This window comes from Cajanus cajan, chromosome 6 (genome assembly GCF_000230855.2).
Source record: "Cajanus cajan strain Asha chromosome 6, NIPB_CcT2T_4, whole genome shotgun sequence".
NCBI lineage: Eukaryota > Viridiplantae > Streptophyta > Magnoliopsida > Fabales > Fabaceae > Cajanus > Cajanus cajan.
In genome coordinates this window covers 50,073,222-50,098,388 of record NC_138522.1, presented here as the reverse complement: position 1 = coordinate 50,098,388, position 25,167 = coordinate 50,073,222, and the positions used below count along the sequence as shown (strand labels likewise).

The window sequence follows — 25,167 nt, the reverse complement described above, 5'->3', positions numbered from 1 at the left end:
AAGTGTAAATTATATCACTTTAAAATTAATTTTAACTAAAATAAATTTTACACGATCAATATTAATTAAAATCATTTGTCAACTTTCACTCAAACAAACTAAAAAAAATGAAATTCATGTAATTTTGTACTACTTTTGATTCCTTATAATTTAGTTGTGTAAAATTTTTATAAATAAATATTTTTTTATATAAAATGAATTTAAATTTCGCTGCTATTCGTTATTCATCATTCTTACTTCACAATAAATATATTATTTATAAATGTGTCAATTAATCATAAAAAATAGGGATATAATTAAACATAAATTTTAAAAAGAAAGATTAGTAAAATTGTAAAAAGTGGATGATTAAAATAAATTCAGAAAAATTTAACCGATAATAAAAATGTGTTAAATTAGCGTGATTTGTGTAAAAATATTTAGCATGTGAGTCGGCGATATATGCGAGAGAAAACATGAAATATGAGAGGTCAAAGTATCATTAATATTTGTAAGAAGTCATTAATTTTCTCGCAATCCCCCAGATCTGATTTGGAGTCTTGCGTATAAATGAAAAAGTCATTAATTCTTTCTTAATTCCCATTATGCCCTCAACTCTATAAAATAAAAAATAAAATAAAAAATAAAATAAAAAATTGAAAACGCGTTGGTAAGATTCAACTGGAAGCACCAACATGCCAACATGGTATATAACTTGAAAAGGCAGTAACTGTACCAAATTGTAATAACCGCAGAAAATCAGCACCCAGTCTTCTATCTGTGGTAGCTCGCGACTACGATTCCTCTTCCTTACTCGAAGCGCGTGGTTCTAGATCTGGATCTCGAACGCCATGGCGTTTTGGAGATCTCTCGCGTTCTGTGCGGTTCTTCTGCTTCTCATCCATGGCGCTCGCTGCTTCTACCTCCCCGGCGTCGCTCCGCAGGACTTCCAGAAGGTAGCCTTCGTTTTCCCCTCCTTTGAACCGTTAATTGCTTATTTCCTCGTTCCTCGATCCCGGAGAAGCGAGATCTGAGTTGGATTGGATTGGATGTGATCGAATCTAGGTTTTTCGTTTTTCTTATGAAATTCTTTCTGTTTTGGTGAGACCTGAAAGAGGAGCTGGAAGTGTGCGGTGATGTGGAATGTTGAGTTTTAATTTATTAGATCGCTTCGTTGAAGAACTTTCACTTCGTAACGCTTAGGAGTTTTTTCTTTCTTTCTCCGTGTGTATCTGATATCTATTGATTCACGAGAGATTGCTTAGTTGAAGTTTTGATTTATGTTGTTTGTCTTGCATTTAATCGGTTTCAGTTTGGTTAACACTGCGCTGTTTTCATTTCGTTGATGAATCAATCCTACGGTGGCTGCTTTAATTCCCTGGAGCTAACTAGAAATAGTGAGGTTTTTTATGTGAAACATTAAAAGATGTCGGAGAATAGGACTTCTTTGTAGAGGTGTATAGCTGCAGTTTCTTTTACTTTATTACACCTGTTTGTATTGAGAAATTGATTTTTAAATATTTAGCAGTGATACCATTTGATGAAAACGGTTACAACTTTACAGATGGAAAATATTAACTTTCTAATATATGAAATCTGCTTTCATTTTACTTTTGTTCACTACCACCTTATTTATTCTCATACCTCTAGTCTTCCCCTCCGTTCAGTTTTTTTCCCCCCTAATTTTAAAGGATATGTGATCAGATTACTTTGCATAGTTGAAATTCTTGCTTGGTATCACTATGCAATCTTGTTAGCAACTACAATGGCACTTATAAAGGATGGAAAAGTCTATGTGACTACTGTTGTATCCCCTCATAAAGAATTCCCTATACTGTTTTTTTGTCATGCTTGTAATCTGGACAAAATGAGGTACATTAAGAATTCATTATGGATGCATTTCTCAAGTCCTTAACTGACTTTTTACATATTTCTCTGCTGCAGGGGGATCCGTTGCAAGTGAAAGTAAATAAATTGACATCAACAAAGACCCAGCTTCCATACACATATTATTCGCTTCCTTATTGTGCCCCATCAAAAATACAGGATAGTGCAGAAAATCTTGGGGAAGTGCTTCGTGGTGACCGCATTGAAAATTCTCTTTATGTGGTCAGTTTTACTTATTTACTCTTGACAGTTTAAATTTTGGTAGCATGACAAAAAAAGAATTCTTGGTGATATATTTTCAGTTTAGGAACAATTAACTGCCAAATTTACTATTCATTTTTCAAGTATTAGTTAATGAGTAATCGTTTATTGACTTAATTAACTATGTCAGTGGTTAGGTGATTCATTTCCAAGCTGATATTTTTTCCTTTTTAAACTTGAGTTCCCAAAATTTGGTTATGGTTATGAACTGATTCTAACTTGGCAATTTTTTGCAGTTTAAAATGCGTGAGCCACAAATGTGCAATATTGTGTGTAATCTTAAACTTGATGCTAAAACTACTAAGGAGTTCAAAGAGAAGATCAGTGATGAGTATCGGGTGAACATGTATGTTATGCTGATAATTTATCTATATTTCCATCGAGTATTCTACTACAATCGTGATAGGTTTGTATCTTATAGTAGCTCTGCTTTTCATGCACAGGATCCTAGATAACCTTCCACTAGTTTTTCCCTTGAAACGGAATGATCAGGATTCTACTGTTTATCAGCTTGGTTTCCATGTTGGACTCAAAGGGCTGTATAGTGGGGTATGCTCATTTTTTGTATAGCAATATGGCTATTGTTATGAATTCCGACTAGTATTTTTGCTTATCTTGTCTGAATGTGCAGAGCAAGGAAGAGAAGTATTTTATTCACAACCATTTGGCATTTACTGTCAAGTACCACAAAGATGTGCTAACTGAATCTGCTAGAATTGTGGGCTTTGAGGTTAAGCCATTCAGGTCATTATTTTTGTGCCGTTGTTAATTTATTCCATATAATTTTCCACAATCATAGGAGTCTCGTGCATTGGGCTGCCCTTTTAACTGGTTTATCCTTTTGTGATATTTAGTATTAGTAGTGATTTTTCAAATCTGGATGTTGATCTGCAGTGTTAAACACGAGTATGAAGGTAAATGGGATGCAAAAACAACTCGTTTGACAACCTGTGACCCTCATACTAAACACACAGTTGTCAACTCCAACAATCCCCAAGAGGTTGAAGAGGGCAAAGAAATTATCTTCACGTATGATGTTGAATTCCAGGTGAGTTTATGGAGATGATAAATTAGTAAATGTGGTTACTTTAGAATGGTTCCCTGCAGTTATGGCATGAACCAAGAAGTTAAGTCATTTGATTTTAGCGGAGAACCTATGTTATGGCTAAGGAGATTAGATAAAATATTAAAAATCCTCTTGCACTAATGGTCATCGTTATAATTTTGTTGTCTCATGTTTAACATCCTCCTCCTTCTTTTGTTGTTATGATGAAATGTGATTATGGGCTGTATTTCTTATTATCTGCCATTGCCTTTGGCTGGTACCTTCAGGAGAGTGATGTGAAGTGGGCTTCAAGATGGGATGCCTATTTGCTAATGAATGATGATCAAATCCACTGGTTCTCAATTGTTAACTCATTAATGATAGTTCTCTTCCTTTCGGGCATGGTGGCAATGATAATGCTGCGGACACTGTACCGCGACATTGCAAAATACAATGAGCTTGAGACCCAAGAAGAAGCCCAAGAGGAGACTGGTTGGAAGCTTGTCCATGGCGATGTATTTAGGCCCCCAAGCAATTCAGATTTGCTGTGTGTTTATGTTGGAACTGGGGTTCAATTTTTTGGCATGATACTAGTTACCATGATGTTTGCTGTCCTTGGGTTTCTTTCTCCTTCAAACCGAGGTGGGCTGATGACAGCCATGCTCTTGCTTTGGGTTTTCATGGGGATATTTGCTGGGTACTCGTCAACTCGTTTGTACAAAATGTTTAAAGGATCGGAGTGGAAAAAGCTTGCCCTTAGGACTGCAACCTTGTTCCCTGCAGTTGTCTCTGCCATTTTCTTTGTATTAAATGCTCTCATATGGGGCCAAAAATCATCTGGAGCTGTGCCATTTGGTACGATGTTTGCTCTGATCTTTTTATGGTTTGGGATCTCAGTTCCACTTGTTTTTGTGGGTAGCTATGTCGGATTCAAGAAGCCTGCGATTGAGAATCCTGTGAAAACAAACAAGATCCCAAGGCAGATCCCTGAGCAGGCCTGGTACATGAACCCAGTATTTTCAGTTCTTATTGGTGGAATACTCCCATTTGGAGCTGTTTTCATTGAGCTTTTCTTCATCCTCACCTCAATCTGGTTGAATCAGTTTTACTACATCTTTGGATTCCTCTTTTTGGTCTTCATCATCCTCATTGTCACTTGTGCTGAAATAACCATTGTGCTCTGCTACTTCCAGTTGTGCAGTGAGGATTACTTGTGGTGGTGGCGGTCATACCTTACCTCTGGTTCCTCTGCACTTTACCTCTTTCTTTATGCAACCTTCTACTTCTTCACCAAGCTTGAAATCACAAAGTTGGTATCTGCGATATTCTACTTTGGGTACATGCTTATAGCTTCTTATGCATTTTTTGTGGTGACCGGTACTATCGGATTTTATGCATGCTTTTGGTTCACTAGGCTCATCTACTCCTCAGTCAAAATTGATTAGGTATAGCATTCAGCGGTTTGGGCTAATCTACTATACTTCTTAAAAGGACGAAGAAAGTTTGTGTAAGGATTTTGAAATTCAGGCACTAGCATGTTCAGTTGTAACCTATTCTATACAATTTTGAATTGTGAAGACAGTGATTCTTTTGTTTCAGTATCATTTTATTTTAATTGCCTTTGTCGAAGTAGGATTCAACGTTTGAATACAGATTTTAGGTTGGCTGTACTTTGTCCAAATCAGCCGTTTTCTGTGGCAGATGTTATATTTAGAGCAGTTATCTCAATAGAAATGAAATATCATCAACGTTCGAATGCCTGAATATGTATGGAATGAAAGTGAACATGAGATGATGAAATTAAGAAAACCCTTGCCAGTTTCCCTATTCTTGGTAGTGCATACGATGAATTACTCTTCCACATTCGACAATTTATTGTTACCAAGAATTTAGAGCTGGATTAAGATTGTTATTATGGCCTAGAGCTTTCGTTCTCTGGAATTCAACGAAATATAATATTTCAATTATTCTCAATAATAAATTTTGTTTGTTTGTGTGCTGGAGAATACACATCGACCAAGATCAATATAAATTAGAATGGAAATTTTCCAAAATATAAGATAATGTAATATGTTTTTCTTGTATATTTTTTGTCTCTTGATTAATTGAAAAATTTGCAACGGTTTCTACGAAATTATTTCAAAAGATATTACAATGTAAAAATCTATATGGTGGATTTATATATATATATATATAATAAGTACAGAATTATGTTAAGTGACTCAATAAGTATTTCTTTCGAGATGTAAATAAAACATTTGAAACATGAGAACCCTGTTGTTATTTTTAAGTATAATATACGAATTTCTTAATATGGTGAATATAAAAATAAAGTATTCAATTAAGTTGTCATAAAATAGGAAAAAAAATGGTTAATTATTTGTTGAACTCAACTTATATCCGAAATTCTTTATTTTTTATATTTTCCTTTGAGAAGGAAGTTCTATATTTTATTAAGATAGAATACGCACACAAAAATAGATATGGCAATAGGTAAGACTTCATAGGGTGAATAAGTTTATGTTTAGAAAAATGTTTAGATTAAAAAAAACTGTGAATGTAGTTTTTATTTTTTATTTTTATTTTTTTTAACTTCAGTTGAATTAACTCAACTGATTTTTAAACATATTTTTAGCAGTATTAATATCCATGTTTAAGAAAGAAAGAAAAAAACCTATATTGAGCATACTCTATCTCAAATACCAATTTTAGTATTTATGTTCATATATTTAAATTCAAACTATTACTTGTTTGAATTAAATAAAAAATGTTTCTCTTTTCCAATGTATCTTTTTTTTTTTTTTATAAAATTAATAAGACAACAATAATACTTTTAATTAAAATTAATCGTAAAGATATTGAAAAAATTAATAACAAATACAAAACATAATTAATTTTTTTTAATATATAGAGGTGTAAAATAAACAAAATAAATATTATATTTGATTACCAATTTCATCTAACTCAGATGGTTAATTAAAATGTATGAATGTCTTAATTTATGTTGTTTTATATATATATATATAAACGTACCAAGTTCAATTCATATAAATAAATAAAGTATAAATTTTTTTAATTTATTTTACTAATTAAAAATTGCACTTAAGAGTTTGTTTAACTCAAATCTCACTTTCCAATGCATGTTTAGTGTTTAGTTCCTCTCTCACAATAATTAAATATTTATTATATATAACTAAAATTTATAATAAATTATATATAAATAAATATTATATTTAAATATGTAAGTTATTTAAAATTTGTTTAAATAAATATTTTAAATATATAAATTATATTTTAAGTTTATAATAAATAATTTATATTGTAATATAATATTATTTTTATTTATTAATAATTTATTTTTAAATATTAAATTTAATTCGTAATCAATTATTATAAATAAAAAATTAAAAATAATTTAAAAAAAAAACTTTTTAAATGATTTTTATAAAATTAAATTTGAATCATTAAATATTTAATGATTATTAATATTATTATTTGATAGGAAATGAATCCAAATTCGAAAAAAAAACTGTTAAAAATATTTTAAGGTACAATTAAAAGTTTGTGTTTAATATATATACACGTGGAGTGGATCACTCAATCGCTATGTGGAGTTTGCATTTGTATTTTGCAGTGACAGCATCGGCACTTCCTTTTTACCGTTGCGATGATGACAAAAACAGAGGGTCCACTTGCTGTGCTGTCTTCTTACTCTCAACGGCTACTTTCTCCCTTCTTCATCGCCATAAATACAAACTCCAAACACCCCACCATTGCAAACAACCACTTTCTGCTTTCTCGTCTAGCAAAGGTAAAATCTTCCATGGCCGCTTTCTCTGCTTCTTCTCTTTTTCTCCTTTTCCTTCTCTTTGGCTTCTCTGCAGCCAAGGAACTCTTGGTCGGAGGCAAGATAGATGCATGGAAGATTCCTTCTTCCGAGTCAGATTCCCTCAACCAATGGGCTGAAAAGTCTCGTTTCAGAGTCGGAGATCATCTTGGTAACATCCAAAGCTTTACCCTTTTTAGAAAGTTCCTCAATTTACTTATTTTTCGTTAAAATTAAGGTTAACCCTTTTTAGAAAGTTCTTAAAAGACCACATTTTCCTTTCTCTTTTTTACAGTGTGGAAATATGAGAGTGGGAAGGACTCAGTGTTGGAGGTAACAAGGGAAGGTTATGCTAACTGCAACACCTCCAACCCCATTAAGGAGTACAGTGATGGGAACACAAAGGTGAAGCTGGAGCGTCCTGGAGCATTCTACTTCATCAGTGGAGCAAAGGGGCACTGTGAGAAGGGGCAAAAGGTGATTGTGGTGGTTATGTCTCCAAGGCACACATTCACTGCAGTGTCTCCAGCACCTTCTCCAGCAGAAATGGAAGGTCCAGCAGTTGCTCCTACTAGCAGTGCCACAATGTTGAAACTTGGCCTTTTCAGTGCTGTGGGAGTGTTGGCTATGTCTCTGGGTTTTCTCATGTAAATGAATTGCCCCATCTCATTAGCTATTAGGCTATGTTTGTGGGTATTCTGAGTCTCCCCATCTCGGATAGTAAGATATAGTGAGGCTGTTGTAATCTGTGGTCGTATTCTTTTTGTACCGAATACATTATTCTTTCTTCAAAATTTATGTAAGAAAGTTTAGTATTCAGGATATATATATAAAGTAAAGATAGCTTCTGCCTTCTTATATTTATGTTCTGGCCTCTGCTATATTAATTGAATTGAACAGAGTAGCTGCGAGAAAACTTATTTTTAAGAATTCTTAAAAGAGTTAATCATTTATACAGTATAAAGTTTTTTACACCGACAACCAATCATATCTTTTAAATTATTTTATTTTATTTTTATTTCATTAAATGAGCAACTGACATAATATTATTAAAAGATATAACTGATTGTTAATGTAAAAAAACTTTAAATTTGTGATTAACTCTTCTTAAAAAGTGGAGCAAGATAAGAATTCCTAAATAATTCTTTTTTAACTTACTTTTTACGCGTCACATTTTTCTCTAAATAATTAATTAAACACGTCACCCATGGATTAAATATCAGTAATTCTTTAAAAAAATAAAAATCCGCGTCACAAATTCAAAAGAGTTATTAAAAAAGAGTTATTAAAAACACGAATTAAAAAGAGTTAATCATCCATACTGCTAATATAATTAACTCTTAAAAAAAATAATCTAGCTTATTAAAAACTTGTTCAAAAAGCTTAAATAAAAATATTAAAACTTAAATATATCTTTTTAATCCTTCATGTTTAAGATATTTTTTTTTAATTATATAATTTTATAAAAAATTATTTTTATCATTATACTCAAATTTTGTTAAATAATCAATTAAATACTGTGACATAAATAATTGATAACATATTAATAAAAATATCGCATTAAGCTTAAATAATCATGCATAATTGATTCAATCTGTCACTTCTACGTATATTATTGATAACTTAAAAGACTAAAATAATATTTTTTAAAATTACATAAATTAAAAATAATTTTAAATTTGAAGAACAAAAACAAATTTATCCTTAACCTAAGGAATTAAAAACATATTTAAACCAAATATTTATACAATTAGTGAGGGAAAAAAATAAGAATAAAAATTAAAGTTAAGGCAAATTTTGTACATTTTAATATTTTTAAGTATCTATAAACTTTAGCCAAAAGTCTCAAGAGAAATCTAAGAGCTTCGTCATTCAAAATTTCGCCATATACAAATCCAACCTTTAAAAACAAAAAAGCAGAACCCGTCAAATGTCACAAGCATGCATCTATTGAAAAAACCGGATAATGAGAGTTTTCGTCGCCATCCCGAAAAGCAACGCTGTGGTGTTCCCTCCTTATGGACATTGCTCCATCTTGTTCACGCACACTGAAAATAAAATTTCGAAAGAATAAAATCTCAGACACAATAAAAGGACTAAACAAAAATATTAGAAATCCGCAAATTATGGCGATCCAAATACGTGTAATTTACAAAACAAGCAAATTAGACTTGCACGCTGTGGAATCTCATGTCCTGGCTTTCACAGATTATCTTCGGTTTGAGCACATTTATATGTGCATACAAACTTTGCACGAAACAACCAAACACAAAAATAAATAACTCAGAAGTAAGCCACTTTGTTCCATGTATTTAAATTGATTTATCCATATTATATTAGGAGCACAAACCAACTTGTTCAAGCGTTTCCCCCAAAGGCCAATCCAGTTTACGCATGCATCCCATGATTACAATAATGACAGTCAGAGAGATATTCTCACACTTTAAAATCATAATCTATGGCAAGTAGCATGTGACCGTGCTAAGAAACATGATATCTACAATATGATTTTGAGAGCTTTTTACATAGGCTAACTGATGATTACAAACTACATTTCTAATAGTCCCCCACAAATTGGAAGGTGTTCACAACACTTTTAGCTTGGAATGAGCAATACATGTAACAAAACAAAACACAATGAAAGATGTCGAAAATGCATCAGTTAAGAAGTATACAAAAGTTAAAACAACAAAGCCAAATGATGGAATCATGCTAAGGAGGTCAAGATGTGACACATTGAAAGACTCAAGAGGAATGAGCTAGACATGAAAATTTGGGTTAGTTCAAAGCCTGATGGGCCCAGTGGGCCCAAGTTACTCCTCACATGAGCCACACCCTGAGATTTCCAGTGTCTTTTATTGTAATATTAGTATAATATAATATTAGTATACGTTTCATATATTTTGATCTTGTATTGGACCACATAGATTAGGATTTTTAGGCCATAAGCCTTTAGAGTAGGAAATTGGAAGGAATAATAAAATAGGTAAGTAATGCCAAATCTAGGTTTCATTTAGGAGCCATTTGAGTTGAATTTGGATCACATGTTTTAAGCCATGGGTGGCTGAACATGTGCGCTATCAAATCAACTTCAAATGCTTGTTAAATGTAACTTAGATGCATCTTGGAGCCATGATTCATGGACATGCGCATGGTGGCTGAAAATTTGAATTCAAATTTTCATTTGAATTCAAATTTTGGGCGTCAATTACATGCCATGTGAATTGGCGCCAAGTGCCTTGGATCCGAGCCTATTTAAGTAGCCTACCTTCACTCTTGTATTCACTTTTGCTATATGAGAAATCTGAAAGTTCACTTCAACCATTTTCTCTCCAAAAGTCACCGAGTTCCTTGATTTAGCTTTAGGAATCCTAGAGCTTCTAAGGCTAGCCGTGAGCACTCCTTTGTGCTTCTAGCTTGAGTGCTTCCTTCTTAGTTTAGGTTCACTCCAAAATTGTCCTCATAGCTGGTTCAACATTCCGGATTCAAGACTCAAGGAAGAAGATTGTGTTGAAGGAGTAAGGCAAGGGAAGATCAACTATCACTTCACCTCCCTCACTCCATCACCAAAAGACACAAACTTAACCATTATCTAGAAGGTATAACACAAGGCTTAAGCACCTAAATGGCAGAAGCAAAACAATGATAAATGCTTAACCACCCACCATAAGGCGGAAGCAACAAAGTTTAATCAACAAAAACAAAAGCCAAAAATAATACTTAACAACTCAAAATAGAAGCGAAATATGATTTAAAGGCTTAACCATTTATGGCAGAGGCTTACATCAAAGGAAGTTACAATAAACCAAAACTATAAATCTGCCTTCAATGAGAAAAATACAAACACCTTGGTGAGCAAAACATCAAAGTGCCACAAAGAGGGGAAGGGGCACTGAAGGAGAAAACAACCCCATTGATGAGCGAGACCAATGTTATAGACTCAGCCATACCAATTTCCCACACATCTGATCAGGGACAAGTTCCCTAAAGAAACAAGACTCCAAGAAGCAGCAATCTTTCAAGAAAGAATTGCTCGAGATGCAGGAAATGCTGCAGCAATTGTGTCTTCAGCAAGAGACCCTTTGAGCATGAGACAAAATCTTCAGGTTCAGGGTACACAACATCCCCTTTCACATTTTTTTTATTATCTAGAAGTATCAAAGGCCTGTAAAATGGAAGATAGGCCAAGAACTGAGACCAAACATTCTTGGTAAATGTAAATCAATTATTTTGCAATATTGCCCAAAGTGAAATAATATCTCCAAAGAACCACTAAATTGAAAACCATTGCATTTTAACAAATAATAGTGAGGTGAGAAAGGGAGAAACCATATCCTCCCACACACGCCACTGTATTAAAAAAAAAAAAAAAAACCAATGTTGAACAGGACATGAAGGTAAGTCTCAAGAGCCGCAGCAACAACAGCAAATTTCAGAGTAAGATAAACCAGCTTGAGGTGATTTTGAACAATGGGAGAAATCCGATGGAAGTTCTTGAGTATCGTAATTCCATCAGTTTCTTGAACTGAAGAAGGATTTGATTGCAGCTATGGCTTTTGATCGCAAACACAAAATTGATCAAAAAGAAAAAATGAATGAAGAGTATTTCTTATTTTTGGAAAGGAAGAAAAAAGATCTGATAAAAAGAATAACAAATGATTAGTTTGATTTCTCTGGGAAAAACAAAAAGAAAGTAAATAAAAGAGAACAAACGAATAAGCAGCAGAAAAGAAAAAATCTAAGGTAGGTGGTATGGCTCTAATACCACCATGTTAAAAAACATGATTCAGAGGGTAGAAAAAGCGAGAAACTGATATAGAATAAAAGAAATACTATATGATTGAATCCGAAAGTGTATTTACAATATGGTTGTGAGAGCAGGCCAACTACTGATTACAAACATCTCTAATAGCATACAAATTGCTCTTTAATTTCAACTTTCCCAATGAGTTGTGATTTATCATCCAAAGAAAAGCAGCTGACTGGATTAATTGTGTAAAATTTCCCTTAGTAGCAGATTCACATTGTTTTTTGCATTAAAGACCGTATGAGTGAATGAAGATTTAAATTACAGATCAATCACAAACTATGTTCAAGCTTTTGTCTAAACCCTAAACATCAATTACCCTAAACCATCATGTTCAAACATTTTCGTTTATCCAATTTACTTCAAAAACAGGCTAGAGGACGGAGTCTCTTTGTATATAAAACCAAAGAAACATTCCCTCTTCAATCATATATCAATCTCAAATAGCGGCTAACCCCAAAACGCTAGTGGTACAGCACTGGGATGACTGCTATTTTGAAATGTTTTATACAGTTTATATAATTCATACTAAATATGCATAAATGCTGAAATTTATTTTTAAAAAATGTTCAAAAAATCTTGGCATGTTTATAATTAACAATAAAAAGTTATAGGTTGTACGCTCTTAACCTAACATACCAGTAAATAGTAACAAAGGATGACTCGTGACTAATCAAAGAGAGAAAAAAGGAGTAAATACGTTTTGGTCTCTGGGAGATAAATGAACAAAACAAAACCTCAGAGTCGGACTAAGATAAAATAAACAGAGAAGTAGAGAACGTGAACTAGTGGAACAAAGAGAACAAGAGAAAACACCCAAAAAAAAAAGAACTCAAAGTAGAGAGGCAAAGAGACAGGAAAAAAAATTAACAGAAAACAGAGATTGATGAGAACAAGATAACGAGGAAAAAAAACTGCTAAATGGGCTGCTAGAGTCACCAGAGGATCACACTGGTTGACAGAAGGTCATCCAGTAGTCGCAGGGTACTGGAGGAGAAAAGTGACGCATCATAGTTATGAACTTTTAAAGGGTTACTTTACAAGCTGAAACCTTTTTTTTACCCAAAATTAGCTCCATAAAATGCCCCTCTAACATTAATATTGGGGGCTATTCTAAGGAATGTGGACACCATTAGCATAACAGTGGATAGCGCTGTGAAATGCCACTATTGTGGCTGCTTCAGAGAAGTGTGATGCTATGGCAGTACATATAGCGCTAGGAGTCACTATGCTGCTATAGAACACTATTGACAAGCTATGCTAATTTAATCATACAGGAATTTCCAAATGTTGGGAAAGAAATTTCTAGTTGCAACCACTTTTCAAAATTTGCCTACAAATTAATATCTGCAAGGAAATATATCTCAAAGAAAATATATCTCAAGGAAAGTATATCTCAAAGACAGTACAACTTAAATTAGTTTTTAAGAAAAAAATTGTCCAGAGGTCCTTGAATATTTTGTCAGCAACTAAAATTTAAATTTGATGTCCCTTATAATTTGCACTGTCACAAGGACTGGTTTGAGTTTTGAACTGAAATTAAAAATATTGGAGGATAGGAGCTTGATACATTTTCAAGGACTAATTTGCTTTCATCATTACATTTGAAGAAATTATTTGGCAATTTACTTGATTATTACAAAAGCATCTACGTACTAGTAAAATGTTTTGATCATCAAACAAAGATTCTACATTATTTTAAATTAAACGGCAGCAATAAACAGCATGTGATACATAAAATTCCTCAGTTGGAAAGACGGCAAAACATGATTTTATTCACGAGGCAAATGAACATGGTAAAATCAAGCTTTAGTGATCAAGTTCTAGCAACATGAAACCTAAATATGCTTCCATCAGCAATAAAGAGGGGTTTACCTCCAATTGTTTAACCAGACTGATGCATCCAAAAATAAATTTTGTTGTTGACAGTGGCACTACATTTTATTTCTCTTTGGACTTTTAATGGTGCTTTGCTATTAAGATGGGTGCTCTAGCTCAGCTAATTCTATCCACATCAACAATATTTCAGTAATGCCACAAATTATAACCAAAAGCTCCAGCTCACAACTCATGACAATTAATTTTTGTTTTACTTTAACATTATTTATTATACTCATTCCCTACAGTGCCACTAAGTAACACAAATGATACCAGTCCATTCTCCCAAATATTGTGAGACTGAAAGAACCATTAATGATATGAAAAAAAGTGCAAAACTAACATTCCTTTCACATTTTGTTTGTCTCAATCTCAACAATTTTATATCCAGTTGAGTGGAAGTTGATGACTTTCCAACTTAAGAGTGTTATCCAACCCAGATAGTAGTGCACAACAGCAGACCCCAAAAACACGTGGGATAGCGGGATGATCACTATTCTTAACTTTTTATACAGTTTATATATTGTACATTATATACATGTAAATTCTAAAAGATGATAAAAATTACTCAAAAGTCGTGACATTTATTAGGGAGGGAACAGGTCTCGCCGGGGCTAAAGACACAATACAGGGAGGCAGCAGGTCTCATTGCTGGAGAGAGGAGATAAGATGGATAAGATAGTCGGGAGAGATGAGACATGAGCGAAAGCAGGTCCCACCCCCTTTTTGTAGTGTTTTTTTCTCAAAAACCCCTAAAATACCCCCCAGAAAAGCCCTAATGTCTAACGAAGGCTTTTTTTGGGATCTCAGCAGTGCAGTGCTATGCTGCCATGATCCTCACTATTTCCACTGTGAAAAGGGCAATGCAGATGCTACATTGAAGCGCTCTGTGAAGGCGAGCACCGTAGCAGCCAGGAAACTCTCCACTCCACAACGGCACAATATCATTATGATAGCAATGAATTCCATTTCCAATAATAAAGTTTAAACTGTAAAGCATACCTAAAATGAATACCGTACACGTGTTTCGTGTGCAATACCATACAGCCTTCAGTTTAAATTCAATCACAGTTTACATGTGTTACAACTAACAACTCTCTAAACTGCAATAATTTCAAAATTGATATTACCAATTATTTTATTTAACAAAAAGGGCTAACAGATGACAACTTACAGTTACAATAAATTCATAGATTTACTGTACGTGTCGAAAATCAAGATAAATCTTGAAAGACAAATCCTCAATGTCAACTATTAATTATTAAATAATTAAATAATAAATAATAAATTACAGTAAACTGTAAAAGTAGTCTATTTCTTTATATCTAGTGGCTCCAATCATCAAATGTTCAACAAGTTCCTAACTGGCAGTTCACATATACCTAGTAGGTGCAATGACAGATTTGCAAAGATCCCATAAAATATGTTGTACGTTCAGAATTCATTTTAACACTGATAAGAGAAAATTCCTAAAATATAAATCACATTCGCACCACAGTTACTATAACAGAAAACATTCTGAGGGCAAAATAAGCAAGAACATCACAAGAAACTCTACCAGAATTCAGGAAGATCAGGACACAGGCAATTCATCATCATCATCCTCCGAAATGTCAACTTGTAATGGTCCCTTAATACCGCCACTGTTGTCACCAAGAAGCTCCCGGGCTGCTTTCTCCAGAAACTCCTTGGCAGCCGTTTGAACAGATTGTTGTTTCTCAGAAGATTGATACTTCCTCTTTTGACCTGCACGACCTAGATGGTTCATCTTTGGTCTCTCCCCTCTACTAATGTTCCTCATATTTTCCCTTTGCTCTGCATAAAATAAACCACTTCTCTTTGGTCTTCGTATACACTAGATCAAACCGGAAGAGACACAATAGAAGACTCTCAAAAGAAATGAAACAATGACAAAACTTAGATGCAATTCCTTAGGTATTTTGGTAGTGCTTGCATGCTGAAAATCTATAATGACCTCTAACAAAAACCTTTATAGCATGAATTACCATGACAAAACTCTAATTTTAATCAGAGAAAAACATTATAAAAAAAATTAAAGAAATGCATCCATGTTTTGTCCATAATATAATTCACCACTCACCTGGAGTTAGGTCAGGCAGAGAGTGCTCTATGAAGCGAGTAGCAGCCTGATAATTCAAGGTAGTAGAAGGTCGTAGTGGAGCTTCACAACCAAAACCAAAAATCACTCAAATTCAGATAATTCAAACTTGAAAAACAATCATACCCTTCAATCCTTCATGTATGAAACTAACTCCATTTTGAGAAAAGAAAGAAACATGTACCTCTACTCAAATCAAGCAACCGTTCCAGTTTGTCCTCGTACACGTCCAACCTATCCTGGAAACACAAAAATAAAAAATTTCAGCAAAAGATAAGGTTATAAAAACAAAATCATCAGAAACTCACGAGCTCTGATTTGACGGGGTGGTCATCTGGGTGGACACCACTGCACCTCACGTTCACTGGAGAGAGCGAAAACCAAAGAGAGAGAGACAATTAAGGTAGAATCAAACGCGAAATTGTAACAGAGATTATAAAAAAGATGAGTTATTGGATTACGTGCGAGGAGGGTAGAAGTGATTTTGGAGAAGATGAAGAGAGAGTGAGCGCGCTGAAGAGGTGGCATTTGGGAGAGAAGTTGAGGGTCGGAGAGAGACAGAAAGTGTTGAAAGTGCGTTCGGAGTTGTTGGAGGTTGGAGAGGGTGCTGTTGACTGCATCCATAACCCCTTCAGGAACTGCACCGCTTTCACTTCCTTTCACCATTGCAAATATTCAGAGACAAAGGGTAGGGCTCGGATTTTGGATTTACAAAAAACGAAGAATCAAAACACAGACTTTATGAGTGAACTAAGCAGCCACTCCTTAGTCCTTTCTTTACCTCGAACCGTTTAAATAGGTCTGCGTTTGTACTTTTCAATCATGGCTTTTTTTTAATAAAAAAATGTGCTACAAATTAACTTTGCATCTAAAAAATGTTTTCAAAATAAGTGTAGTATAATTAGTTTTATTTAATCTATATTGTAAAATGATTCGAGGTATATTTTGGAATTTATATAAATCTTTGTATGGGATAAATAGAAAGACATGTAAGAAATAGAATGAATAAAAATAGGTGAAAGAAATAAATTAAAAGTTAGATGAAATTTTGGATTGTTATTTTTTTTTTATATCATTATGAAAAGTACCAAAAAAAATATATTGCTTTTACACTTACTCCTAATAAATGTTATTTACATTATGTCTATTATCAATTGCTGAAAAATATGAGGCAAGAATTTCAAATAAATAAAGATTGTTTAATTTAAGAGGAATTTTAATTCAAATAAAAAAAAAGGAAGTTAAATTATTATGATATTCTTTGTTGTGTGTTAATATTACGTAACAAGTATACATGTAAATTTGTGATGAATCAATTAATGTGTAAATTTAACTAAATATAGTTGATTTTGTAATTGGTTAAATATAAGTTGCAGGAAAAAAATGAACGATAATTTAATCTTGCACATTTTTTATATAATAAATCAATATGTCATTATAATAAATCAAGATGTCATTATTAGGAATACAATTTATTTGATGGTGTTACTTTTAAGAGTACAAGTTTAATCACTTATACTATGATTTGAATTGATTAAACTTGTACTTATATTACAAATGAGAGACTAATTTCATCATCTTATATCCAATGTGAGTTAATTTCTTTGTTGTTTCGGCACATAGCATGAAAGAAAAAATAAGTGAATTTTATTAATTTTAAAATTTTATTAGCTCTATTTTACTTTAACTAAATAATCTCTCATTTTACTTTCATGATAGATATTACGGTAGACTACAAAGTTACATGGTTCATGATGGACTAAATTTTTTATTATTTTAATTAATTTAAAACTACAATTGTAACCTTGACATGATGTACTTTCTTTTTCCACCATATTTGTCTTGCTCTTTATTCTATTTTTTTACTTCTAAGCAATGCTCGCCACTATAATCATTTTCAACAATTCCTCTATTATTTTTTCATTTATGCATCGCATGATCATCTCTAACCTCAAAAATGACTTTTCGATTTGTAAGATCCCAAGCACACCAAAATTAGAGAAATCTAGAAATTGTATTGTTAAGAATAACTTAAAAAAAATAAATTAATACTACCTATATCAACAATATACATTTATTTTTCAGTAACTCATCTCTTAAGGACTCAATGAGCTTAACTTGGAGCGATCTAATGATGAGTCATTTTATAGAAAGTTTCCTAGTCATCATGTGTGAGTGAGGACAAAGTATATTAAAGAGTCTTGTGTTAGTTTTGAAAATAGTCAACAGTCCTGAAGACAATTAGACATCTTAGAAAGGGTTACACTTGAAGGATTACGACTAATGAATGGTTTTAAAAAGCGAGGAATTGAGTGAAATATCTATAGTATATCTACTAAGATTTCAAATCTAAAAGGCATTACAGGATCAACCATAAAAAAAATGTCACATTCAAAAGCATCGTGTGGAGTTGCACAACAAAACTTTTGGAAAGGAAATGGACTAGTAGTAGCACTACCGGCTACATATAAAGTAAGTGTGTGGTAGTCTACAACTAACAAGAAGGAAGAGAGAAGACACATTTCAAAGTTCAATAGTAACAGAAGGAAAGAGGACAAAAAAAAGAATGAAAGAGAAATGGAGAGGAGAGGGACAAAATAGGTAATATATAAATTAATTTTAATTATTAAAAATTAATATTTCATGTAGTTCTCAATATAAGCAAAAAAAACATTGATTCGCGCTAACTAATAAAGTTAATTTACATCATTTAATTTTGTGAATCTCATCTAAAAATAACTTGTTTTCCTAAATTACTTTACTTGAAACTTGATATATAATTTTTTTATCTATTAAATTATTATGATAACACTAAGATTCGAGTCTAGCACCTTGTATATATTATTTTAAACTTCGACTATTAGGCTAACTCTAATAAATCACTTTATAAAAAATAATTAAATAAAAAAATATTTTAGAGATCGAACATTAAATATGATAGAATTGATTGATATTTGTTTATATTTAAAATAAATAAAACGATTTTTTGAAAAGATGTTAGAGTAATTTTTCAATACTATTAATATTAATATTCTATTAATATTTTTTAAGAATAATTCCTAAAAATAATATTATATAAAAATATTTATTTTAAATTATATATAAAAAGTATAAAATAATAAATATTATAATCAGAATTCTCAATAAAAAAATATACAATTATATAAAAAAATTGTGCAACATAAATAAATACCCACCCTCAATTATAACATTTGAATTATAAAATATGAAGAATTTAATACAAAGATTTTTTTTTTCAATTCAATATTGATAATTTCATCAAAATAATTTAAATTTTATTTATATTTTTTTATAAAAGGATATTAATATGTGTAATTATTTTTTATCTTAAGTTTTTAGTAGACTATTATATTTCTTAAATATTAAAAAAAAAATAATCTCTCATATTTTCTTTAAATAAGACACAAAGTGTTTTTTTTTTTCTGCTAATAATAATTATTATGAAGACACATTAATAACAAATAGTTATATTAATTATTATTTTTAAATCATAAAGTAGATGTAATATGATTTATAGATAACTTTATTTTTAAACGATTAAGAGACTCCTTGTTTTTTTTTAAAAAAAAAACTATTATTTTTAAAGTATTGATTAAAGAATTGATAAATAATTTTTCTAAATAACAATTTAATGTGCTGATTAGCATTTATCCAACAAACATATAAACATTTTATTTGATAGTAAAGTTTGACTGATAAGGGTACATTCGTATCCTCACCTGTCACCTCACAATCGGAAGGAGTGAACCTTAGCCGGGACATGCTGATATTTTCGTCGCAAAAATATCCAAAACTAAAACTTGATGGAATACTAACATAGCAAACTATGCGCTTTTGATGTTTGGCTGTGTTTCCGTCTCTGAATAACCATAACTATCTGTGCTGCTCACTTTGCATACCCAATTCCGGTGACAGGTTCATACACTACTCTTCAATGTGCTTGTTCTGAATTTCACTCTCTCCTTTCGCTGATTATTATTGGAATTTTGCATTTCTATGGCTGTTTTAGTGCTCTGTTCTTCAACCATGTGTTGTAGTGGTTTGTCCTCTTGTCTTGCTTTGAATGACACCAATGTTTATGTCATGAGCAACAATGGGTTCTTTGGAGGAACCCCATCTGTCAAAATGAATTTTTTTCCAAATGGGTCTTTGGTAAATTGGAAGAAACATGGAAAAAGAAAATTGGGTCTCCGTGTGTTTGAGACAAGACGTGCCCATGAAGTGGTTGTGGTAAATGGCAATAGCAAAACTGGAGTGTCTTCTGAAGAAGTTATTGGCGTTCTGAAGTCAATTTCGGATCCAAATTCTGCTCTTTCGTACTTTAAGATGGTTTCCCAGTTGCCCAACCTTGTGCACACCACTGAAACATGCAATTACATGCTTGAGTTCTTGAGGGTTCATGGGAGGGTTGAGGATATGGCTTTTGTCTTTGATTTGATGCAACAGCAAGTAATTAACAGGAATCCAAATACATACCTGACTATTTTTAAGGCTCTTTCGATTAAAGGTGGGATTCGACAAGCACCATTTGCACTTGGAAAGATGAGGCATGCTGGGTTTGTCTTGAATGGATATTCATATAATGGACTGATTTATTTCTTGCTCCAACCTGGCTTTTGTAAAGAGGCTTTGAAGGTTTACAAAAGAATGATCTCAGAAGGGATGCAGCCTAGCATGAAGACATACTCAGCATTGATGGTAGCACTGGGGAGGAGAAGGGACACTGGAACCATTATGGATTTATTGGAAGAGATGAAGACTTTGGGTCTGAGGCCAAATATCTACACATATACTATATGCATAAGAGTGCTTGGGAGAGCAGGGAGAATCGACGATGCGTATGAGATTTTCAAGACAATGGATGATGAAGGATGTGGGCCTGATGTTGTCACTTATACAGTTCTAATTGATGCGCTTTGTGCTGCAGGGAAACTTGATATGGCCAGGGAGTTATATTCAAAGATGAGAGCTAGCAGTCACAAACCAGATCAGGTAACTTACACTACTTTAATGGGCAAGTTTGGCAACTACGGTGACTTGGAAACAGTGAAAAGATTCTGGAGTGAGATGGAGGCTGATGGTTATGCTCCTGATGTTATTACCTACACTATACTTATTGAGACTTTATGCAAGTCTGGGAAAGTTGATCAGGCATTTGATATGTTAGAAATGATGAGAGTGAAAGGAATTTTTCCAAATCTTCATACTTACAACACGTTGATCTCTGGACTTTTGAACCTGGGAAGATTAGATGAGGCATTAGAGCTTTTCAACAGTATGGAATCTCTGGGTGTTGAACCTACTGCTTATTCGTATGTTCTTTTCATTAACTATTATGGAAAGTTGGGCGATCCTGAAAAAGCTCTTGGCACCTTTGAAAAAATGAAAAAGAGAGGCATTATGCCAAGTATAGCAGCATGTAACGCATCTTTATATAGTCTTGCTGAAATGGGTAGGATAAGAGAAGCAAAAGATATATTCAACGATCTTCACAATTGTGGGCTTTTGCCAGACTCGGTAACCTATAACATGATGATGAAGTGCTACAGCAAAGCAGGTCAAATAGACAAAGCCATAAAACTTTTGACTGAGATGTCAAGTGAAGGGTGTGAACCAGATATAATTGTAGTTAATTCTTTAATTGACACACTTTACAAGGCTGACCGAGTTGATGAGGCATGGGAAATGTTTGGGAGGTTGAAGGATTTGAAGCTAGCTCCTACAGTTGTGACATACAACATTTTGCTTACTGGTTTAGGGAAAGAGGGAAAACTCCTAAAGGCCCTTGATTTGTTTGGGAGTATGAAAGAGTCTGGATGCCCTCCAAACACAGTAACTTTTAACACACTCCTTGATTGTCTTTGCAAGAATGAAGCAGTTGATTTGGCCTTGAAAATGTTCTGTAGAATGACAATGATGGACTGTAGTCCTGATGTTCTGACATATAACACTATCATTTATGGCTTGCTCAAAGAAGGCAGAGCTTGTTATGCGTTCTGGTTTTACCATCAGATGAAGAAATTTCTCTCCCCTGATCACGTAACATTGTGCACCCTCCTTCCCGGTGTTGTAAAGCATGGAAAGGTTGAGGATGCAATCAAGATTGTCATGGAATTTGTTCATCAGTCAGGTTTACAAACAGGCAATCAATACTGGGGAGAACTAATGGAATGTATTTTGATTGAAGCAGAAATAGAAAAGGCCATTTCATTTGCAGAAGGATTGGCATGCAATTCTATTTGCCAAGATGATAATGTGATATTACCTCTAATTAGAGTCCTTTGTAAGCGGAACAAGGCTCTTCAGGCTCGAAATTTGTTTGACAAATTCACAAAAACATTGGGAATTCACCCAACCGCAGAATCATACAACTGCTTGATGGATGGGCTTCTTCGATGTAATATCACCGAAGCAGCTTTGAAACTTTTTGCTGAGATGAAGAATGCAGGTTGTTGCCCAAATATTTTCACCTACAACTTGTTGCTTGATGCTCATGGCAAATCTAAGAGGATCGATGAACTTTTTGAACTTTACAATGAGATGCTTTGTAGGGGATGCAAGCCCAATATTATAACCCATAATATTGTCATCTCTGCCCTTGTGAAATCTAATAGCATAAACAAGGCATTAGATTTATATTATGAACTTGTAAGTGGTGATTTCTCTCCCACGCCTTGTACATACGGCCCTCTTATAGATGGCCTTCTAAAGGCTGGAAGATCAGAGGAAGCAATGACGATTTTTGAGGAGATGTCAGACTATCAATGCAAGCCTAACTGTGCTATTTATAATATTCTCATCAATGGATTCGGGAAAGCAGGCAACGTCGATATTGCTTGTGATTTGTTCAAAAGGATGGTGAAAGAAGGCATAAGGCCAGACTTGAAGTCCTATACCATTCTTGTGGAATGTTTGTGCATGGCTGGTAGAGTTGATGATGCTGTGCACTACTTTGAGGAACTAAAGTTAACTGGCCTTGACCCTGATACTGTTTCTTACAATCTCATGATCAATGGCCTTGGAAAATCAGGTAGGTTGGAGGAAGCTCTTTCTCTTTTAAGTGAAATGAAGAATAGGAGAATTGCTCCTGATCTTTATACTTACAATGCATTCATTTTCCATTTTGGAAATGCTGGAATGGTGGACCAAGCTGGAAAGATGTTTGAGGAGCTGCAACTTATGGGTCTTGAACCTAATGTCTTCACTTTTAATGCTCTCATTCGTGGGCATAGTATGTCAGGAAACAAAGACCGTGCCTTTTCTGTCTTCAAGAAGATGATGGTTGTGGGGTGTAGCCCCAATGCCGGAACATTTGCTCAATTGCCTAATAAATGTTGATTTACTGAGTTATCTTGTGGGAACATTTATTATGTCACTGATCTCAAAAGGGAGGCATGAAGGTAACTGCTAATGTTTTACTAAGAATGATTTTATGGAAACATAATGTAATTTATTATTTTATTTGATATTTTATTTTATTAACATCTTTTTATCGTTGTTTTTTTGTCCAGGGTCACTTTGCCTTGGAAAAGGCCTTGGAGATTGGAATTGCGTACCAATCTTTCAACAAATGATTGGTTTGCAAAATATATATTTCATTCTGAAAACTGCAGCTGATTAATGGTGATAATTACTTGTGTAAAAAAAAGTCTTCGTGGTACTTAGGACAAATTCTGTACATTGACTGTGAGTATTTCTACCCGTAACTATATTTTATGTTTCCTATACAAACTATATGCTGAGATTACTTAAATTCATACAATTTTTTCGTGATTGCAGGCAGCTTCCCTATTGTATAGATGAGGCTTTTGGGGCTGATTATAGAGAGGTGAGAATGGAGAAGGGGTTGGAGTGTGTGTTGTTGGGAAAATGGGAGAAATAAGGGAATTGAGATGTAATCATATCGTACCAAGATGTAAACCAACGATGAAATATATAAAACATAAGGATACTTTACACCAATATTTGTATAAAAATGCAAGAACTTCTAGATATAAAATCTGTCCGTCAAATTAATTAAAAAAATACAGATAATTAAAAAAGGTGTATTTTTTATTAGGTTGAGATTGATTTTCAGTTCTCATGAATAAAATCAAATTGAACCAAACCGACTTATGAGCATAATAAATTCATATTACTTTTTTGTATTTTACCTATAAATAAATTTGAGGTTATCTTGACTTGCAATTTAGACTAAATTGTGATTTACGATGAAATTAAATACTTTGAACAATAATTGTGTTTTTTTAGTTTTTATTTAACGAGTGTTATTTCTGAATTGAAAAATTAGCTGAGAGGAATTTATGTTTAGGACTATTCTGACTATTTCATTTGTTTGCTGACGAAAAGATAAAATTTGACCCTTGAAAAAACAAAGGTTAAAATCAAAATAATTATTCTAACCCAAATCATTAGCAGACATTGTTTATGTAACCTAAAAAGGAGATATTGTTTAAATAAAAAATTTACGCTAGACTTGTTCTAACTTAACCAGTAAGTACCAAGTTCAAGTTTATACAGATGGTACAAATATTTGAAAGAACTTTATTACCTATAACAGTATTAATCAGTTGGAACATAATTGTCTTCCATAAAAGGTACTCCTATATGTTATCTTTACCAAAACAAAAAAAAAACAACAAAATCCTCCCTCTAAATATGGATTATATTATTGAACTTCAGTTAGCATTTGTTATATAAAAATAATTGTATAACCAAAAATCTGCACAGCTTTACAAATATGATGAAAATATACACAACTCTGACCAATAAAAACTGATAAATAAATTACCCTCAGATACTTTTCTTCAAATACGATTAGAAGTGTAATTGTGAACCAAAGATTATATTCACGATTGTTAAGGTGCAATTGTCTGTACCTTGAGAATGATCAAGCCTGTGCTGGAATAGCTATCAATCTCACACAGGTGGAATTTTCTATGTACTCAAGGGATGACTCACATCTGGGCCCAATCCTCATTAGTCTGATATTGAAAGTTTTCTCATCATAGACACGTGTGGCTGTATTAACTATACAGTATACACCATAAAAGGCACCACCTTTTAGCTCTATACTACTAAAAAATTCCATTATTAGACTCTTTCATATAGCCCTCAAATCTCAATACACTTTGTGATCAACACACTTTAAAGTCATCGGTTAACTAGGCGTATTGATTTTTATAAAACATTTATCAAAAACAAAAAGTATATTGAAAACACGTATAAAGACTGTTACAAATATTTCTCCAAGTCAAGATACCTCACCCTTTTTAGTTTATATTTCTCTAGCATAAACACTCTTTACTGAGCTTAGTGGAGCATTCTTGCAGATTGTTGATCAT

At 33.0% G+C, this 25,167-nt stretch overlaps 4 protein-coding genes across 6 annotated transcripts; 3 read left to right on the top strand and 1 right to left on the bottom strand.

Moving 5' to 3' along the window:
• The first annotated feature begins 710 nt into the window (after positions 1–710).
• LOC109817092 (transmembrane 9 superfamily member 8) lies at positions 711–4,770 on the top strand. The gene is made up of 7 exons (XM_020382285.3): positions 711–935; positions 1,924–2,088; positions 2,364–2,473; positions 2,571–2,676; positions 2,759–2,871; positions 3,022–3,175; positions 3,460–4,770. The coding sequence occupies exons 1-7, from the start codon at positions 831–833 to the stop codon at positions 4,615–4,617; spliced, it is 1,911 nt and encodes a 636-aa protein (XP_020237874.1). The 5' UTR covers positions 711–830; the 3' UTR covers positions 4,618–4,770.
• Positions 4,771–6,928: 2,158 nt separating this feature from the next.
• LOC109817112 (early nodulin-like protein 14) lies at positions 6,929–7,862 on the top strand. The gene is made up of 2 exons (XM_020382307.2): positions 6,929–7,170; positions 7,294–7,862. The coding sequence occupies exons 1-2, from the start codon at positions 6,996–6,998 to the stop codon at positions 7,647–7,649; spliced, it is 531 nt and encodes a 176-aa protein (XP_020237896.1). The 5' UTR covers positions 6,929–6,995; the 3' UTR covers positions 7,650–7,862.
• An 890-nt stretch (positions 7,863–8,752) lies between these two features.
• Positions 8,753–16,581, bottom strand: LOC109817086 (Sas10/Utp3/C1D family). 2 transcript variants are annotated; one of them, XM_020382280.3, is made up of 6 exons: positions 16,264–16,580; positions 16,111–16,166; positions 15,987–16,041; positions 15,785–15,865; positions 15,242–15,498; positions 8,753–9,046 (listed from the first exon to the last, which is right to left on the bottom strand). In XM_020382280.3, the coding sequence occupies exons 1-5, from the start codon at positions 16,466–16,468 to the stop codon at positions 15,257–15,259; spliced, it is 639 nt and encodes a 212-aa protein (XP_020237869.1). In that variant the 5' UTR covers positions 16,469–16,580; the 3' UTR covers positions 8,753–9,046; positions 15,242–15,256. The 2 variants fall into 2 exon arrangements, with proteins under 2 accessions (XP_020237869.1, XP_029131002.1); XM_029275169.2 differs by lacking the exon at positions 8,753–9,046 and adding an exon at positions 9,079–11,163 and having other exon boundaries at positions 16,264–16,581.
• Positions 16,582–19,536: 2,955 nt separating this feature from the next.
• PGR3 (proton gradient regulation 3) lies at positions 19,537–23,785 on the top strand. Of its 2 annotated transcripts, XM_083077482.1 has the most exons (4): positions 19,537–19,738; positions 19,833–23,223; positions 23,335–23,509; positions 23,603–23,785. In XM_083077482.1, exon 2 carries the CDS (start codon positions 19,850–19,852, stop codon positions 23,159–23,161), a length of 3,312 nt encoding a protein of 1,103 aa, XP_082933608.1. In that variant the 5' UTR covers positions 19,537–19,738; positions 19,833–19,849; the 3' UTR covers positions 23,162–23,223; positions 23,335–23,509; positions 23,603–23,785. The 2 variants fall into 2 exon arrangements, with proteins under 2 accessions (XP_082933608.1, XP_020237895.2); XM_020382306.3 differs by having other exon boundaries at positions 19,537–23,223.
• Positions 23,786–25,167: the final 1,382 nt, after the last annotated feature.